We start from the raw sequence: 21239 nt of genomic DNA on the forward strand, positions 1-21239 counted from the left end.
TATGTTTGATCGTTGCAGGTACAAGCTACGTGTTGGATTTTGGATCACTTCCCTGCATGCTTCAACCTGAATGACAGATAGGTGCTCCTCCAGGTGGTGGTACTGAGCTTGGAAAAGTAAACTGGGGGGGAGAGTTTTGTCTCCCTGGTAAATACCTTACATACCATTACATAAGGAGCAGTTGGTATACTGGTTTCTGCTGGTGGACGCTTTAGGCAAGTTCTAACACCTCAACCAGTGAGATGTCAGGCAGGTCATTTACCTCAGTGTTTTGCTACTGAAAGCTGAAAGCAAACACCTGATCGCAGGCTGATGATTGCCAGAAGACATTATGCTTTCAGTCCACTTAGACTAATACAGCAGTTTTTCATTCTGCTGTTTAGTATTGATTAATACTCAACTACATCCTCTGTATGGACGATCTTCAAAATTGGGCTATGTTGGAAGTGACTCCCTTGTTCACTCGTCCATTAAACCATAAATAATAAAGTCTTGGTTGTTCACTCTGGTGCAGAAACAGCCATTTAATGAATAACTCTATCATCTGAAAATTAATTGACATAAATGTTAATAATTCATATTTATTAGGGGTGGCTGTACCTCAAGTATTCTGCAATTAATTGTAGAGTTGGCAGTCCAATGCGCCTGGCCTTTATATGACAAAGAAGCCAGGTTTACAACTCTTCGAGCGGTTTAAAGGTGAGGATTAGCTGCTTTACATCATTATAAATTAAATGTATTTGATTTGAGGACATTCTTTTGCTGTGGGAATTATAGGATTTCTGACACGTTATTGACTAATTCATTATTTCTATCAAGAAACAACTAATTATACTTTATTATATTTTTCTCTCACGCTGATATGAAACGTTTCATATTAAGACATATTTCATAAAAATGTCAGATGTGTCTGTCAACATAGACGACTTGTTTACCTCTCAGGGTGGGAGCCTTTTTAGCGACCAGACTGTGGGCGTAAACAAAACACTACGTGCCGGTCAGACGTATGACGTTCCACGCACGTCTTACGTCAACTCAAAATCGAAGTAGATTTCTCCAGGCGTACTCTCTTTATTTTCTGCATTGCAATAAACATTTTGTACATACATTCTTTAACATGGTTTGTTTGAAACCACGGGAGCGTGCCGCTGTGAAGGAATATCATTAAGGAATACCTCGTATGGGACCGAAATCTACGCTTCTTTCAGCTAAGCTAACGTTATTGCATCTATTAGCAAAACTTGCTAGCTAAGAAGCTATCGCTAGCATTTTTGCTAGCAATCCCTACCCTCCCGTCGAGCTAGCTATGCATTAGCACTTTAGCCTAGCTCGCTAACCAGTGACAACTGACAAAGGTAAACAATAAACCTCTTGAGTCTGTTTTATTGTAAATCTCAACTCGCATAACTTTGTCTAGTCAACTAGCGTTAGCTACAACCTGCTGTCGAGTAAAACTGCGTTTTAACCTCCTTGTTTGCACCGCTAAGATTGTAGCACCAAACGGAGAAAGGGGGCAGCAACAGCGTTAAAGAAAAACAATACGAATTCTGAATGTTTCTTAAGTGACTAGGCCGACAAAGCCAGTGATGGGGAAACGAAGCTTTCTGAATCTCTGAATCACTATGAAGCAATAGTGTTGAAAATGGTACACTGTTTCGAAGCATTTGATTCGATCAAAAATGGTGACATCTACTGGCCAAAGCCTTAGTATTACAATTGTATGGATGGATTAATTCTGACACCATGACGAGACAGTCATAATACAAGTGCTTTTTACTGCTGTCTCTGTTGTCATTTTGTTCAACAAAGCGTTTACTGTACAAACGGAGCATATAAACAGATTGGGCGGCTCAGTACTGACAAGAGCATCCTGTGATTGGGCCTGCTTTAGTGTGGTCCTTTTTGTGTAATCTTTGGCTGTTAAAAGCAGGTATTGAAACATCTTGATGTGATACTTATGATATGAAATGTCAGCCCTGTGCCTGATAGTCTTCTCGGAGTGTCACACCACTGAACAAGGCGAACTCTCCTACTGCTGGGTGTAATGTAAGCCTGTTTCAGCTGTTTCACAACAACTGTCTGCTGACCAGAGCTCATAGCCAGACACTCTGATTTGCTTTAATCAAAATTCATTTGTAGGGGTCTGACTGATTATTTGGGCTGATGATCAGCATTTTTCGGGTTATATGTATAGCTGTTTTGTGTGTGTGATTGCCGATGAAATGAATACATTTTAAAATGCACTGCTTTGGCTCTGATGCAGCAACCTTTCTCTGTCCACAACGCTAGCTAACGTCACAAGTAATAGGCGATGAGCACTGAATAATCCCCATTTGCAAAGTAACAAGTTGCTAAAGTTATCAAATAAGTTAAGTGGGGTGAAAGTATTAAGTAGTAGAAAATGGAAATACTGAAGAAAAGGAATGCAAAATTAACTAGTGAAATAGTTAACTGTAGTTGGTTACATTTAATCATTGGTTGTTCTCAATATTGACACAAGATCTGTTTATGTCCTGTGATGTATATTGGTTTCATATTGTTTATCAATCTCCTGGATTACTTAGAATCTGCATCGGTTTGGGCTCTGAAAAAAATGTATTAAGTTATTACATGTGGTACCAGTCTGGGAGTTAGTTGTTTTGGCATGTAACATTGTCCTTGCTGGTTACTGATTATGTCTGTGTTCGACTTTCATCAGAAACAGATAACTAATGAATTCTAATTAGCTGTTAATACAGGGTACTGATGACAGCCTTTAGTCTTTGGATAGCAGCTAATTCTAGTATTATGTGTTAAAAAATACTTCCAGTGTTACTGACCTGAACTCTTATCTTTAGGATAACATGTTTGGCACACCTTTTGTGAATGACTTGCTCCTTTATCATTATGAAATGACGAAAACAGCATAAGCAAGATTGACAAAAGTTCATGTGAAGTGATTCTGTTTATTAGTAGAAGCTTGCCTCAAATGACACCATACAGTCACAGTCATCACAATTTTTCAAGGATTGATGGATGTTTCTTACGTAATTTTATTTTGAAATATACCCATAAATGCCTTTTAGTAACTATGGAGAAGTTCTAAAACTCCAATTTAATATCTTATTCCTTATGACTGCTATTATGAGCATATCATAAAAGTTTAAGTCGCATGTTTGTCTTGCATGTGCCATATTCTTTTACATTATTGGAGGGAACTTCACTGCAAATTCAGTTTTCCCCTGGCTGATGCTAGTGATCTGTCTGCATCATGAATATTATGATTCTTGTTTTTTGCTGTCTGCTGTCTAATCCATAAGGTTGATTGGTTACTGTGATATAGCTAGTTTCCTTTACATATCTTTGTCACAAGTAGTTGATTAACCAAATACATGTAAAAATATCAGCTGATATATCGATGCAGGAATTTTCATTATTGGCATCAACCCCAAAAATCCAGTATTGGTCGGGATCTGCTTGTTTTGCTAGTTTGGTGCAGAAAAATGTACATTGTCAAAGTCTGTCAGCCTTCATGTTTGTGTTTGTGTCATTTTGAAAACAAATCATCTAAGATTTTTCCTCTTTTGATTTGATAGGCCACAGATGATGTGATCCTGAACATGCCAGAGTGAAAAAGAGCTTTTCCTTTTTGTGTCATTACCAACTACAATTGACACACACCTTCAACCTCACATCAATAGACATCTTCCCAGTAGTCCACACAGCATCCCTGTTGGCAGATCTGTCAGCACCTGAACCATGTGAGGGCCCCTCGGTCCAGTCTGAGGGGATCCCAGGACTGTTGCAAATACGACCCCGCTGTGCGGGGTGAGACTGATCCTGTCTGTGTCTGATAGAGCAGTCTTTATAGTGCCCCCCTCCCCATCCACACATTCCTGTTCTCCTTACCAAGGAGACACGCCATGATGTTCCGAGACCAGGTAGGTATCCTCACAGATTGGTTCAAGGGCTGGAATGAGTGTGAACAGACGGTGGCACTGTTGTCCCTCCTGAAGAGGGTGTCCCGCACCCAGGCTCGCTTCTTACACATCTGCCTTGAACACTGGCTGGCAGACTGCACAGAGATCCACATCTTAGAAGCTGAGGCTAACAATGCAGGTAGAGAGTTTTTTTTGGCTGTTTTATTTATTCTTTCTCATTATCAATCACTACTAGTTCAATCTCTTCCTAAAATGGAAAGCATGTATTAAGCCAGTAATAAAAGATTAATCACTGACGTAATTCTGTTTGCCCTTTGTCATAAGCAATTGTCAGCCAGTGGCATCAGGAGCCAAAGGAGAAGGTTGTGTCCTTGCTGCTGTCCCATCTGCCTCTGCTGCAGCCACGCAACAGTGAGGCTAAATGTGAGTACATGAAGCTGCTTCAGAAGGTGTTGAGCCACACTATTGAGAGCAGCCTCTTTGTGGAAGAAAGCAGACAGCTGCTATCATATGCTCTCATCCACCCTGCCACCACGGTGGATGACCGCAATTCCCTGGCCATGTGGCTAAACCACCTGGAGGAACACCTATCTAGTGGCTATGCACCCAGGGCCCCGTCTAGCCCCTACCACCCACGCCAGGGCTCAGATGAATGGCCCAGCTCTGCTGAGGCTCTGGACCCCGGCCTTGCCTGGCATGAAAAGTCTCCTTCATCCAGCACATCTCCAGCAGGCCAGAACGGACACATGTCTTTCCCAGGTGGGATGTCATCTCCAATCAACAGCAATAACACAGGTAGAGTGTTTGGTGGGATCATATGGGCTACTATAAACATATCTGCAATGTTGTCAATATATATTATATTGTCCCTCATATATTAATTGTTTCCTTTGCCAGGTCTGGGTGGGCAGATGCAGCCCAGCCCTCTGAAGAAGTCCATGTCAGTTATTCCTTCCAGTCCCCAGGCTTGTGGTTCTGAGTGGATTAGCCAGGATGATGCAGGGGGCCGGCAGAACTACATTACGACGGATCACGCACCCCTCTCCCCCCAGAGCAGCGTGGCCTCCTCAGGCAGTGAGCAGACAGAAGAACAGGGCTCCAGTCGCAACACGTTCCAGGAGGATGGCAGTGGCATGAAAGGTCAGAGTTCATTACTGAACTGAGCCAAGGGCGCTGGTAAAAGCCTTGCACAGCCAACAGCCGAAATCTAACATAATTTTTTTTTGTTCCTCTGTGTTTGTTTGTTTCAGATGTTCCCGCATGGTTGAAGAGTCTCCGCCTTCATAAATATGCATCACTTTTCTCTCAGATGACCTACGAGGAGATGATGATTCTCACAGAGCAGCACTTGGAGTCGCAGGTTTCTAAGCCTCCCTTATACATACACTAGGGCCTTGCTTTGATTATTCCACCCTTCTTATCAATTGTGAACATTACTGTCCTCAAAACCTGATGATACATCAACTCTCAATGAGGCATGAAATTAAGCAACGCACCCCACAGTTATATCGAGGCAGTCACACATACAAATGGTGCGATTTAGCCTCTGCCCCTTGGCTTTAATGAAACAAATGGTGATTAGGTTTGTTATTTAGTAACTGTGTAAAATTGCCCTGTGTTCCCACAAGTAGCCAGCTTCTCCAGACTTCTTTTTACTTCCTGTGTCTCCTTTTTAGAATGTCACCAAAGGAGCCCGGCACAAGATCGCCTTGAGTATCCAGAAACTGCGAGAGAGACAGAGTGTGCTGAAGTCTCTAGAAAAGGTAATTCAAGTGGGATGATGTTGTTCTTTCTCGTGCTAAAAATGGTGTTTTTTCTTGCTCAGATTTCACTGTTAATAGTAAAAAAAATGCAATGCTTAAAATGTAAGCCTGAATTTGAATAGTTCATACAGCCAGTGACACTGATGTTGTCATCCAATGGCAGGATATTTTGGAAGGCGGAAACCTGCGTAATGCCCTCCAAGAGCTGCAACAGATCATCATTACACCCATCAAGGCCTACAGCCCACCCAGTTTAGTGCAGACCGCCCCTGACACAGCCGCCTCCCCGGACACAGCCACCCCCACTTCAGATGCCACAAAAACAGGAGCAGACAAAGAGCCGGCCTCAGAGGGCTTCCAGTCCCACAACCCACCTCCTTGTGATGGAGACTCTCCAGCTACACCCATCTCAGACGGCGACATTGCGGGACAGTTCACCCGTGTCATGGGTAAAGGTGAGAATGAGAATGATGTTTTTGAAAATAGTAAATTGTAGGTGGTTATTTTTTTTTGTAAAAAAAAAACCATAAACACCTCTACTACTACTGCTTTCTCAGAATTCCAAATTTCCTTGGACATAGATTTATTAACTGTTGCTTTTTTTTCTTTTTGTCAGTGTGCACCCAGCTGCTGGTATCAAGGCCAGATGAGGAGAATATCAGCTGTTACCTTCAGCTCATTGAGAAGTGTCTGACACATGAGGTGAGACCTTAAAAAAAGTGTTTTTTCATTTGGTGAACATAATATGTGATTTGTATGCATGCATTTGTGCATTGTTGTAAACACACCTAATGGTTGTCTTATAGCACAAAACAAATACCTCCATAAATATTGAATAATGAAACTACCATACAGTCAAATTTACATCATCTAACTGTCTAGAGGTTTTTGTCTTGAAGTAAAGACTAAAACTTGTCTTTTCCTTTTTAAAAATAAATTACACATTCCAGAGGCATCTGCTGAAACCCAGGTTAATGCTCTTTGAAAATATGAAGCCTTTCTTCTCTGGCTGTCTCTTTCAATGTGTCAGGCTTTCTCAGAAACACACAAGAAAAGGCTGGTGTCCTGGAAGCAGCAGGTCCTCAAACTGCTCCGCTTGTTCCCTCGGAAAGCTATGCTGGACATGCCTGTGTACCGACAGAAAGGGTGAGAGTCTGCGAGCCCTCTCTTACCTTTGATCTTCCTCTTCAGCGGTGAAGATGTCACAATAGCTGAATGTTACTTTGTTGCTGCACTCACCCCTGCTGCCTAATTTTTTACTTTGATTCTTTTATCCTTCCTTCTCTCTTTTTCTCTCTTTTGCTCATTTAAATAATAATTAGCATTTCGTATGAAGCAGTGTTAATCTTGGCAGCTGTTTTAGATTGAGTCTTAGTCTTTAAATGAAAATGCTTATTAGTTTGAGTCACATTTTAGTCATTTTTATCCTTCATAGTTTTAGTGAAAGAAAAGTCATTACATGTTGAATCAACTTTTAGTCATCGCATTCAGTCAAAATTGTATTATTAAATGTGTTAGGCTAGTTTTAAATGTTACAGCTGCAATACATCCCTTAACTGCCATGTTCAACAATTCACTATTAATGACTATAATGTTGTGATTAAAGAAATGTTGATTAAATTATTACTCTCAACAACAACATAAAAAAATACAGTGGTAACAGTATATATATGTATTTATGTATATATGTGTGTATATATGTGTGTATATATATGTATATATATGCATACATACATACATACATACATACATACATACATACATACATACATACATGGGTTAATAACCGTTCAGATATGTGGGACACAGTTTAGCTCAGTGGGTAGAGCGTGCGTCCCATGTGCAGAGGCTTTGTCCTCGCTGTAGTGGCTCGAGGTTCGAGTCCCGGCCTGGGGCTCTTTGCTGCGTGTCACTCTCCCACTCTCTCAACCTGTTTACTGTCATGTCTTCAGCTGTCCTGTCAATAAAAGCCAAAAGGCCCAAAAAATGTCCTAAAAAAACCCAAACCTTCAGGTATGTGTTCATGAATCCTGTCTGAAATGGTGAAAGCATCATCCATGCTGTAGTTCAGAAAATAGCTAAATTAGTAGCCTAATTGCTGGATGTAATGATACTTGAGTCTGAGTGTATCTAAAGGACAGTTTGGTTGGAGCTTTCACCATGTCAGAATTGCCAAAACAGAATTTGTGACCGCATAGCTAAACATTTAGCTGGCTAATGGTAGTAACGGCTGTCAACCCATTTATATGATTTAATTAACTCTGTGCGGGCTCCTGCGAGCATAACATACCTGAGGAGACAGGGAAACGGTAGAGGAAATATGAGCTACGCTGTCCAACTGTGTATTTCTCTGTATGTGATGTACTTTTGCTACATGTTTTGAAAAGTTGCTCGTGTTCCCGCCCTTACATGCAAAAGATTTGGCAATGAGCATTGTGTGCATGGATTCTCATGAAGTATAACCACACTTTTGAAAGTTTGGCTCTGTCATTGCCACTCAGAGCAGGATGTATGTGTCTCTGTCTGTGCCAGCATGTCTGTGAAGTGAAGGACGGACAGTGAGAACCCGCCCCGCCCGATGCACAGGACAGGCCCCGACACAGATCTCTGTTCAGGATTAGGAATAGTGATATATTATGTTTTAACAAGCAAACTAGATGCACAATTTGGGGAAAATATCTTTTATTTTAAATGTCCGACAGCCCATCCCTCACATTTTTGTACTGTCCTCCCTGAAAACATAACATACATTTCATCATAGTTTTTATCACGAAAGATCTATTTTTAGCTTGTCCTCGTCTGATCGTAGTCACGGGAAAAAGGTTGTTGATGAACATTTTCCGTATAGTTTTAGTTAATGAAATTAACACTGGTATGAAGTAGCTTCAGCAGTTGCCCGTGCACGTCTCTTAACTCACATTGATTTCTGATGTTCCTTTTTGTTTATTTTTTATTTTCTACTCCAGCTGGACCTATGGGTCCAACTCCCTCCCCACAGCAGGCTCTGTGAGTGGAGGTGTAGCGCGGAGAGGCCAGAGGCAGTTCCAGATGACCCCCCGTGGACTCCCAGCCGGGCGCATGGGTCTTCTGAGTCCCAGCGGGATCGGGGGAGCATCTCCACGCCACACACTCGCTAGTCCTGCGCTGGCAGGCCAGGGTAGACAAGTCAGTATTCCTGTGATTGGATGAGCTGGTTTTTGACAAGCGTAGCTTGAATTAAATTGTGGATAGACCATATTTGACATTCAGAGCATGTTTTTTAATTTTGATGATTTGAGTTAAAGGAAATTTTTGCTAAATACTGAGTGCACATCTTAAAGGTCCAGAGTGTAGGATTTTGTGGCATCTAGTGGGGAGGTTGCAGATTACTACCAATTTAACACCCCTCATCTCAACCTGCGAAAGGCTCTCCCAAGAGCCAGCATTTACTATGTCTACTATAAACGTGGTGATTAGACAGAAGAAAATGATTATGAAGTTTATCTAAGTGAAAAAATCTGGCGACTTTGGCAGTTCTAATCAGCACACACAGGACAGTAGACAAGAAAGGCGTTAGCATTTTGATATGAATTGATCATCATCATAGCTTGAAGACTTTCTGTTAAATGACTTGCTTAAAGATAAGCAAACCGTCCAGCCTCCCAGGATGAGTGGCATTCACGTAATGAGAATTTGTGTTTCCCTCTATAGAACCTGTGGTTTGCCAACCCCGGGGGCAGTAACAGCATGCCAAGTCAGAGTCGCAGCTCTGTGCAGCGGACCCACTCACTCCCTGTCCACACTTCCCCACAAACCATGCTCATGTTCCAGCAGCAAGGTACTGTATGAGGTCAAACCTCTTTTATTGTTCATTAACATGCATGTATGCCCTCACCCCACAGTCTGTCCCTGTCCTTGTTTAACTTTTAATTCACTGCATTCTTTGCCACTATGTAATTACACGTGCCTGTCTTGCCTCATTTAATCTCCTGTTTACATTTTACAACACCAGTGTCACCTACACCTTGCTTATCTAGAAGTCGTTTCATTTTAAAAGTCAGGTGATTTTCAAAATGAAATGGTTAATGGAATAGAGATGATTTGGACCTGGCAGATTTGAGTCTGTTAATGGGTTTTGTGAGCAACACAAGCCACACAATTTTGGCTATTTGGCCAGATGCCAAAGCAGAGAGCTGCTCTCCCTCTGTGCCAAGGACAAAATAACAAGACAGCTACGCAGTATGTTGCAGTAAACAATCTGTCACCTCATACGGTATACATAACCTTTTGGTTGCCTTGTTGCTTGTGCCAGATGCCACACATGAGCATTGCAAATTCATCTGTAATGGTTCTGTCATTATTCAATCGAGTCATCATAAGACATTTCCTTAACAGACTATTCTGTGTTAAAGCCAAAACTTCATAACTTAAACAGATGTATGAACCCAGAGACTGTACAGTTTCTGTGTTTACAGTTTGGGGCTATATCTGCTTCGTGCTGTTGTTATGTTCTGAATTATATAAAAAACCCAAAACATGAATAATACAAAATTAACCATCTCCCATTGCACATGAGCGGAAATATAGCATGTATTAGAAAAGACCCAAATGTAAAAATAATACACATTTTTCGTTTCAACCAGGAGACCTTTAGAAGACCAAAGCAATGTTTCCTGTGATTACAGCATGTTATCACTGAACTGTTTAGCTTGTTCAGTTCATGCCGTACTGTTCAAATATGCCTTCTTAATGCAGTGAAAAATAACAGTAGGGGAAAACAAGGTGATATTCTGACCTCAGGACTGATCGGATGATGTGTTGTTTATAGCACCTTTTTCTGTAAACAGTACCGCGGTTAGTAGAACTGACATGTCTCGCACCCACATGACATGCCATGAACACGATGTCGTCTAGGTGTTTGTTTATTTTGTATTTTAAGATAATTTTTTTTGAATTTTTTGACTATTGGATTGGGCAGTGTGGAAGCAGACAGAGAGGAGGGTGTGACAAGTGGCGCCCCAACCACTTGGTAATAAAGACACCTCTTGCTGATTTTTTAGAAGATTTTATTGTAACATGAATTTTACTCAGTATATCATAGACCTTCACTACACATGATCTCATAAAGATTTCTTAGAGATTATAGTAAAAAAAGGAATGCATGTACATGCATGCACATAGAAAGTAGACCAAAATATATTATCTAAATACTCAAAAGAGTTCACTCAGATGATCTCTAGTCATTTTCTACCTTTCTGTTCAACTAAAAGATTTGTTTTGTCTCTTTTTTTATTGAAGAACACAATTATTTCAGCGTAGTCTGGCTGTGTATTCTTCTGGGTACTCCAAATGATCTAATTTAAAGCTGACTAGCTTATCACTGCACAGTATTATAGTTAAGTATGAAAATCAGTCAAGGGTCAAATTAAAGACCCAAGTGATCATCGCTGGCCTCCATATTAGTGATGGGAATTTGGCTCAACTAACATAAAGACACATCTCTTTTGGTTCCAAAGCGACTCTTCATTTAGTGCCACTTCTGGCTTTTACACTTCAGCCAGATTTAGCAGTGTTTAACCAACAATGGGTGTGTGTACACACCACTTAGATTATTCACTTGTGATCACATTCAGATTTATAAGCAAGTGAAATATAAGATGAGAACACAAAAATGCACACTTTAGCCATAGAGGATTGCAGAGGTGACGTCTCACCTCGCCTCAGTGAAAATTCTCTCACCCAGTTGTATGTTCAGTCAAACTACATTTACATCAGATAGCATCCTGTCACACTGCACTTTACTTTTGCACTCTGACTTCAGCCTGATCCGATATGGCACATTTATTTTAAGGAAATGTGTGAACAGCACAGCACCCTTTTGATTTCATGAAACAGAAAGTGAAGATCATCCTTGTTCTTTATAGATGTGCTACACGTTACCAAAGCCATTCTCATTTTACGTGAAGAGATATGTTTTTATTGCATTACATTCACAGAACTGTTATTCTCAAGCCCACAAAAATTTGGTATTACCCTTTATTTCAAGTGTACTTGCGTCTTGAGAATGTTGATGCTTGCAAAACTGGCAAAGTGTACCTCTTTTGACATTATCTATGGAGACAATAATACAGAGTTGTTTGTGTTACTAAAAATGGAAATCCTGACAGGGATATAAACCTTAATCTTCCTGTGGACTTACACTGTTTTAACTCATTTCCTCAGAATGCCAAGTTCCAGGTGCTGACCTGGAGATCAACCCCACGCTGGAGTCACTGTGCCTCAGTATGACAGAGCATGCCTTAGGGGGTAAGTGTCCTTAGCAGCCTGGGAATAAACAAGCCACTGCCTGGCAAACATCACACAACCACCAACCAGACAACAACACCTAATTATAACACTGCAAAGTGGGCGAGGATGTACGAATGCTTTGTGTCCATCAGGGACGGCAGTACTTACTAATTTGTTCACACACAACTTGACGATAAATCTTATCGTCATTTTTCATAAATATTTGTGTATTCAAATACATTTGTTAAAAATAACTAATTCCGTTATTGAAGTCACAGTCAGGTTTCTCTAGCGGACAGAGTTAGATGCAAACATACCTATATGTCACGTTGTGGTGCACCAGCATCATCCTGTCAAGTAAGTTTGAAGGGACTTGTTTTTTCTCCTAAATGTAGGGTTGTTAGATTAGATTAGATTGTTTTGATGGGGGTAGCCACAGGGTGTTGGAGATATTGGCCTTTTGTCAAATATAATGGCGCTTGTGTTACTCAGAGCACCAAAAGCTACATTTGTGAAAACTCCACAGCGACGCCTCTTTCCAGAAATCTTGACCCAGTTACTCGAAATAATCCACAGACCTATGTGTGAGCAGTTTCATGTAGGAACTATGTTCTTTCTACCAAACTACACCTGCCAACCTTATCCCCACAAACAGGGAAGTGTGCATCTAGTCATGGACGAGAAGCTAGCTAACTGAGCTAACAAAGCAAGCTAACATTACAGCTCAGCATGACGCCATTCAAATTAACATCCCACACTGTCACAAGCACGGGTAGATGCAGGCTTTATTCAGTGTGGTGATATGGTACAAGATATACTTTTTTGATTTGGGGGTAACTGTTCCTTTAAGACTTTCAAGCTCTGTATTATTTTACTGTTTCTTGAGTATGCTGTATCTGAAGTAGAAAGGCATCCCTGCTAAATGAATTAGTTTTTTGTGTTAGATGGAATTCAAGGAAATGACTCTATTTTCCTTCCTTTCTAAGAGACAGATAAGGTTACTGATGTCTTTTTGTGTCTGTAGGTACAATCTGAAAGTGTCCTGTACACTTTAATTTACATGTGCAGTCAACAAAGAGGAGTTGTTAGAATATGGTATCTACTTTCCATTCTGCATGGGGTATATTCTCCCAACTTGTGAAAGGAGCTCCTACTTATCCAGAAATATATCTAATAAAGATAAAATATGCTCAATAAGTTCAATGGATGGCACACCATAAAAATACATGAAAGGCACTGCAATGAATGTCAAAATTCATGGACACATTTTAAAAAGGCATCAATAACTTTATCTGCCCTTGGGGAGAGAAGAAAAAGGAGTAAAACTCTCTTCTAAGGTGACTTAAGGATGAAATGTGAGTGGTGCACTATATATTATGGTTGTAAAATGTCTTGAAACATATTTATCTTCAATCTCCTCTTCAGATGGAACAGACCGGACATCAACAATATGAAAAGAAGAAAGGAAAAATACACTTCAGTCGAGGCCTGTTAAGTTCCTCATCACCCAGCACAAAGATATACGTATGCTTAAGAAAACCAGGCAAAGCAGTCACTACAAAATGACAAAAAAAAAACTGTGTATATGTTCTCTAATATTTTTGTACTTTATTATATACAACTAAGTTTATTAAAAATGGAATACAGATGAATATTATATTGCAGGACAGAGGAAAACAAAGCAAACTGTTCCATGTCACCTGCAGGACTGTGACATGACGTGCAGAGGCTCAGTTTGCCGTGGTCTGAGAGAAAAACGGTGGATTGGTGCTGTCTTAAAGGGGCTCTGCCCTGAGTTACTCTTCTTTTTCCTCCTGCCTTGGAGCAAGGCTTCCTTCCAGAACACACTGACAGCCCCTGCACCACATAACGTGTAGATTCAGAAAATTCCCAGCCCGAAGTAAGGCACTTTTTACTAAATTAACTCTGAAGTGTAATTGGCCCTAGAATACATTCACTGAGGTTTCACTTGTAGACAGGTGTTGAAATACAGATACAATATACTTCCTAGCCACTCTCATTGTTCTGTAAGCAGTGCTTGTAAGGGCTTGTGTCAGCCGAAACTTTAGCAGCTTTCCTTGATTGCTTTTATCCTTTCAAAAGAACGTGTTTTTGTGGCAAAGGGAGGAGCAAAAGGATTGAGGAAAAGCTTGTAATTCAACCGTTTGCACACCGCTTGTCTCGGTTGTGTTTCCCCCAGATCACATAATCCAAGTAGAAGTGACTGTCCTCCTCTAAACGTCTACAAAGCCAAAGAGAAGGGTTGTGCGATTGTTAATTTGAGAAGGATATTTGTAGTGAAATGCAACAGAATGGTATAATTTTTTAACAAACAACAGCAGTTTGAAGAATTTATGCCAGCTGCAATTTGTCTGTTATTTTATGCCCTACTTCATGAATGATGATGAATCTCATTTTGTGCCGAGGAATCCCCAAAGGGGGTGAATAAGGGCTGGTGAGGTTTGTACTCTGCGAGAGCTGATTTGATATTGAATTGAGGGTAGAGTGTTTTCAATTTACACTCTAATTCTGGGTGAGAAAACTAAATGAAACCCATCTCAACCCTCTGGCCCCCCCTTATGATTGGCTCTGGAAAATGAAGCTTGATCTTGTAATAAACGCTCCGCAGCGCAGCCGCCTCACCCTCGCAGTGCCCTCTTCCTCAAACGGCCAACGTGACGATTTGATGAATCATTCTTTTCAAGGTGCTTGACGATGTCCATACTTTCTGTTCGTGTCTCAATGTGTTTCAGTCTCAGAACCCTAACATTATCATGTGGTATCAGTGTTGAATCAAAAAGAACTGTCTTATACAGCCTCTGTCTTTGAATGTGGCAGAGCGGAGGTGCATGTATGTGTAATATGGTCTTAACTTTTGGATCACTTTTGGTTGCATCATAAGGCAGGGATAACCATTCACATTTTATTTCAGCAGAGCCATAGGAGGTCTGTCTAGTAAAGATGGTTATTTACAGATTATCTTTTCCAATTGTATTTTTTACTCTCCCTTGATATTGATAACTTATGCTTATTTTCTATAATCGCATGTTTTGCCACACTAATACAGCACTGTTGTAGATAGAGAGGACATGATGGTTGATGGTGCCCAGAGTCACCAACAGCTACAGAGCAGAAAGTCTTGCAACTAATGTTGTATGTTTATATCGCCTAAATGTCACTGTTTACATCTCTCTGGGATAATGCCCAATTCATGTTATGTGATGTCATGAATACACCATTGTCTCACTATGTAACACATTAAAGAACTGACGCCTTCTCGCACATGAGCTGGCTGGGTAGAGCCTGAAAAACAAAAAGCCTTCTACCCCTCTAATCCATGGACTCCGTATGAGTCTCAGTAGATTTTTTTCAAGTGATAACTTTATGAGGCATGTAACGCCTGCTTTTTCTGGTCATGCAGTGACGAGCGAGAATAGCTTTTCCTGGCCTTTGTGATTGAACTGTTAGCTGTCATGTCCTGATAAACTCTTCATGTGGTGCCTGAAATGCACAGCTCCAGCATCCTCAATACATTGATTTAATGGTCTTGAGTAGTATTCTAGTCATGGATTTCTTCAGAGCAGGCTCTTGGATAGATCTGACTTACTAAAAGCATCTCACACTCATGCCCGCAAAAAAAGGACTCCTGTGAGTTAACAATGCTGACAACTTTAAGACTCGGCTATCTTATTTTTAACTACTCACTATACTGTATATCAATTGTGTTATGTTACAAAAATGGCTCAGATTGTCCTTTTCATAGCCTCTGTAGCTTTGAACAGCCTACGTTTAGCTGCAAATAGACACAGAGGTACAGTGCAGCGGATTCCTGCAAGTGTCTGTGCATAGTGAAGATGCAGCAGGGGGGTGACGATGCTTATCTGAGCCACAAATGATGTGATTATGAGTAAACTGAACACTAATAAAAGGCCAAGGAATATGTTTACTCCATGTTTACATTCCAGTGATGCATGAAATGGGTTGGGGGAAATGCACTTCATGAGTTCAGCCTTGTGTGTTTTTCACATACCGAGCATCCACTAGGAGGTACAGAGCCTGTGTCATAAGGAGACTTCTACCAAGTGGTCCCCAGGTCATGAAAATGTCCCTGCCAGGCTTAATTATTGAATCAGTGCAGCCGGCTGTAGGCTACATTGCGTTCATTTGTCTTGTACAATTTATATTTAATTCTGATGACTCCCCAGACATTTTTCTAATATTTTATGAACCTTTTGCATCCCATGCTTACTCTCTACTTTTTTACTGTCACTCATATGTGTGAATGGTCTGAAGTGCAGCATCCGTCGGATCATTGACAGTCCAAATAAAGAGGTTCAGTTCTTTTGCAACTTTACTTGTGGTGTGTGTTTGTCTCTGTTTACTCTGTCACTCGCTGGATGCGCATTTGAGCAGCTGGGAAAAAAAACAGCTATTGTTTTATTGTCCTCACCTGTCGGGTTGCACACATCCTTTTATGTTGCGCTGATACCGAAGAAATTACTCCCAATTACGTTTTACTTCCGGGTTGCACGGTCTCAGCTTCATTATTCAAGCTAATACGAGCTAGCCGCCTTTTTGTTAGCGTCATTAGTTTGTCTAAGAAGAAGCAGGAGCTCTTTCGTCGAGAAACTTCATAACAACTGCTTAGGTACGTGTTACGGCTGAGAAAGATAGACATACGATGTCATATATACAACTTAACCTTTCCTCTAACAGTAAAGAGTATCCAATATAGCATATAGCTAGCTAGCCGCGCTGCTAACTTAGCCTGCCGACCATAAACAGCTGCTTGCTAACGATTTTACATTGCTAGCCAATGTTAATGGTATCGCTTGATAGTTTTCACCGTAGAAGGTCGAGATATTTTATGAATTTGACATCTTGCTGAAATTAAACGCAAGCTAACGTTAGCTTAAACTGTAACGTTAGTGGGAGAAAGTTCTTCTGTTAGACCATCCACTTTTCTTCGATAATAGTTGACGTGATTTGAGAAAAGATAGAGCCTAATCCCTGAGAGTGAGGGTTCTTGGATCTTTTTCAAGACGAACAGATGATACCGGGTTGACATAAGAACTGGGTTAAAATAGAGGAAACTTCAGCGGATCAGATCTGTAGTTCTCTGTCAACTTACTTTTTAACCGCTCTCAAAACTGCTAGCTAACTAGCTGGGAAACGCTAACTGTTGTATAGTAGCTCTTGACGAGTTTGTCACTGGCTCCCGGTCACACGAATTATAAAATCATGGATGACATAGCTTGTGTCAAGTTAAAAGATGCTCCAGATCATAGGGAAGCTGTGCGAAGAGCATTACAGCTAGCTATTGATACTTTCAGAAGAGGTGGATGGTTTAAGATACCCAGCCCTCTTTTCTCTGGTAAACATTATTTGTGTTAAGCAAATACAGACAGTTTATCAGGTGTGTTGTCCGAGCAAAAGCAAGGTGCAACGTTATTGAGTCACAGTGAGTTAGAATGGACCTGAGTAAAAACTTTGCTAAAAGTTTGGATGAGCTAACATTCAGGCCTGGAGAACTTTTCTCAGCACACAAGGCAGCTTTCTCCTGGAGCCAGAGGCCACAGAAGAAACCCAGTGATGTCATTAATCAGGCCTGACCTGTACTTGCCGTGTTGTTTGCGTCCTTTACTCCCTTAATAGAGCTTAAATTAAAAAGGTTCCTCACCTAGATGAGTTTTTATCATCTTATAGACACTCAAAGTATCTTCAAAACATTAGAAATGCCTCCAAACTTTAACGTCACACAAATCAAAAACCAAAAGAACAGCTTACAAAATGACTTTCAAGTGTAATCAACTATAGCTGAAACAATAAGGGAAGCACATCATGAGTTTGCAGCTGTTTATAAGCAAAAATGTCAGAAAATGAATTGGGCCCCACTTTTCAAATGTGAATCTTTTCTTGTCCCCCCTCATTATCTGTTAATTTTAAACCGGATATTTTTCGGGCATTTTTTGATTACATTATGGACTTAGAAAGATAAATGTATTAATCAAGAAAATAGACGACCGATTATATGATAATGAGAACAATCATCAGTCGGAGCTCTTAAATCGACACTGCTCTGAAACAGTGTCAACCAAATTGAATGTTGTGATCGTGATGAAGGTAGAATTTAGAGCAACACCAATCTGCTAGTTTGCGTTGGTGTATGCTCGTGGCGGGTGATGTGACCTTTAATTTATCATTATCACAGTATTTTTGTTTTTGTGCTGTTGCAGTATTATCATGGTATTACTAAAATAAAAGGGATAGTCCATTGAAACATAAAAACAAATTTCAAATAGGAATAGAAATGAGGTAAGGCCCTATGTGTGTTTTGGATGGAGAAGCCTTCCTCATAATAAAGGCCAGGTTAATTATTAAAAGTATTGTGACACATTCACAGATTTGAACAAAGGTTTGGATTAGAGAAATCCATATCTTATCCGATTGTGACACCCACCATTAGTGTATCCAGTAAACTAGCACCTGGGTGATGTTATCGCAGAGGGTTATAACAGGTTTTAAGCAGCACTCTTGTTTTGTCTTGCAGGTTGTTTACACTTTCGGTGGCTGCGATGAATGAACAATGATGTTGAAGTCGTGAACAAGCGATGTGGATGGAAGACTTCTCACTAATAGCTAACTGCAGTTACAAGTCATCCCTCAGCAACTCCCTGAAGTGGTGCTACTGTTGTTGTTTCACGCGTAATCCATCATGTCATTACCAAAGGAGTCAGGGAACCGAGGGAAAGATCGAGAGAGAGGGGCCCGTCCCAAGGTGAGACAGAGCCGATCGGAGGAGAGGCGAGATGCAGGCAGTGGGCGGAAAGGTGGAAAGGGGAAGAAAAAATGCCTCACTTCCCACGAACCAGCAGTCGAGAGGCCGGTCAGTGACGGCTTTGAGTATGGTGAGCTGTTGAGTGACCTAGAGAACAGGGACCAGTCTTCCCCCTCGCCTCTGAAGGAGAGTTGGAGATGGCAGGGTTTAGAAGTAGCTGCCTCATTACTAGGACAAGAACGGGTAACAGCCAGACCAGGACTGGGAACAGTTAGTTCTGCTACAGAGTTATCTGCACCCAGTGAAGGTGAGGGTAGAAGCTCAAGCGGCAGCCGCACCCTCCGGCAAAAAATCCAAGATGCAATGGGGCAGTGTTTCCCAATAAAAACACTCACCACAGCAGCACCAGCACCAACTCCCCAGGCTCTTTCATCATCATCATCTGCTTGTGCCTCCTCAAGGCGCAAAATCCATCTCAGCGAGTTGATGTTGGATGACTGCCCTTTCCCTGTAGGGTCCGAGCTGGCTCAGAAGTGGTATCTCATTAAACAGCACACGGCGCCCATTAACCAGCCACCCATGATTGATTCTGCAGTAGTGTGCAGTCCCCCTACTTCAGTCATGGCTACTGTGGTGGAGGACGTAGATGACAGGTTGCGAGAGCGCAGGCGCATCAGCATCGAACAAGGTGTTGAGCCACCACCCAATGCAGAGATCCACACGTTTGAGGTGACGGCCCAAATTAACCCCCTTTACAAGCACGGCCCTAAACTGGCTCATGGTATGAATGAGTTATCCGGCGCTGACAGAGCCTCAGTTCATCAGCAACAACAGATTCTTCTCCAAAGACAGCAGCAGCACCAGCTCCTACTACAGAGCTGTTTGGACACCCTGGATGAGGTGGTGGCCTCAGCCTCAGCCTCAGCCTCCGCCTCTGCCTCCGCCTCTGCTTCTGCCTCTGCCTCTGTCTCTGCCTCTGCCTCTGTCCTTGCTTGTGATACTATTCCTGATCCACTGGTTGACCCAGAGGTGACAGCGACCAGCATGCCCTCTAGGGCTGCCCTTCCTCAGACTGAGCATCAAAACTCTCACGACGGCTACCGCATTCACACTCAGATCGATTACATTCACTGTTTAGTCCCAGACCTGCTGCAGATCACCAACCTTCCGTGCTACTGGGGGGTCATGGACCGCTACGAGGCAGAGACTCTGCTGGAGGGGAAGCCCGAAGGCACGTTCCTCCTGCGTGACTCTGCCCAGGAAGACTACCTCTTCTCCGTGAGCTTCCGCCGCTACGGCCGCTCGCTACACGCACGCATTGAACAGTGGAACCACAACTTCAGCTTTGACGTGCACGACCCCAGTGTCTTCCACGCTCCCACTGTTACGGGACTACTAGAGCACTACAAGGACCCCAACTCTTGCATGTTCTTCGAGCCCCTGCTGTCCAACCCCATTCACCGCACACAACCGTTTTCTCTGCAACACATTTGCAGAGCGGCCATCAGCAGCTGCACCACCTATGATGGCATTAACATGCTTCCCATTCCAAATGCTTTGAAAAAGCACCTGAAAGAATACCACTATAAGCAGAGAGTACGTGTACGGCGAATGGACACCTGGTGGGAATGAAGGCCATCAGCAAGATTATCTAAAAGTCACTATTAAATAGATTTTAATACAAGTCCCTGGACTGAACCAAACACTCTAACTGGCTGTATTAACCTCCACTACACTGTACTTATTTATTTTACTCCTGCTGTACATGTTTTAGCAATTGTACTAAACTACACTGAGACACTATGTAATCTCACTGATCTTGTACACTCAAAGTTCTCTATGCTCAAATTAAACAAACTTATTTAGATGTGTTGTTCAGATCACTCCCCTCACACGTCATGTGTTTTCAAGTGTGACTAAATCAGCTTAATTATCAGACGATGGGGGTAAGTGTCCTAGTGAGAATCGAGATGATTATAATCGAGTTGTTCATCAGTCACGTGCTGAGAAGGTGGAACACACACTGGCAAGGTTCCTACTTGTTACTGAGGTGTAGAAGTTTTGCACGGCAGCAGCATTAATTATTGTTTCCCACATTGAGCCCAGTATTGACTATAAGGGGTGAGAGGTGGGTGCACACGTTTATACCTGTTTTTATTAAAAAAGGAGATGGCGTGACCTAGAATAGACTTGTTTCACACGTTGAAATCACGATTGCATCCGCCCATTAGTTTGGTCTAATTGTAAGGAAAGATGTTGCACAACTTGCAGTGAATGAATGTCTCATTCTGAGATTCTGTATCATTCAGCTGCTTTGTTTTCAGCTTACATCATGTAACCATCTGGGCTTTCTCCTATGAGATTAACATGCATGCAGCCAGTGCCAGCAGCCTTCATTAGTTCTGAAGTAAAGGATCAAATGTAGCCTTGGTGACCTTGTCAGCAGCAGGTGAAGCAGCTGTATTATCAGAATGCAAATGATGAAGGCCAGACTTTCATGCACCATATTTT

The 21239-nt window shown here is 41.7% G+C and overlaps 2 protein-coding genes across 2 annotated transcripts; both read left to right on the top strand.

The window, feature by feature from the left end:
- The first annotated feature begins 995 nt into the window (after window positions 1-995).
- samd4b (sterile alpha motif domain containing 4B) lies at window positions 996-16304 on the top strand. Its single transcript, XM_030441380.1, has 13 exons — window positions 996-1355; window positions 3576-4098; window positions 4245-4715; window positions 4818-5060; window positions 5171-5280; window positions 5597-5683; window positions 5847-6138; window positions 6300-6385; window positions 6714-6829; window positions 8650-8848; window positions 9374-9500; window positions 11885-11968; window positions 13376-16304. The coding sequence occupies exons 2-13, from the start codon at window positions 3903-3905 to the stop codon at window positions 13402-13404; spliced, it is 2040 nt and encodes a 679-aa protein (XP_030297240.1). The 5' UTR covers window positions 996-1355; window positions 3576-3902; the 3' UTR covers window positions 13405-16304.
- A 138-nt stretch (window positions 16305-16442) lies between these two features.
- socs9 (suppressor of cytokine signaling 9) lies at window positions 16443-20595 on the top strand. The gene is made up of 2 exons (XM_030441394.1): window positions 16443-16598; window positions 18501-20595. The coding sequence occupies exon 2, from the start codon at window positions 18666-18668 to the stop codon at window positions 20358-20360; it is 1695 nt and encodes a 564-aa protein (XP_030297254.1). The 5' UTR covers window positions 16443-16598; window positions 18501-18665; the 3' UTR covers window positions 20361-20595.
- Window positions 20596-21239: the final 644 nt, after the last annotated feature.

Source organism: Sparus aurata, chromosome 2 (genome assembly GCF_900880675.1).
Source record: "Sparus aurata chromosome 2, fSpaAur1.1, whole genome shotgun sequence".
Lineage (NCBI taxonomy): Eukaryota > Metazoa > Chordata > Actinopteri > Spariformes > Sparidae > Sparus > Sparus aurata.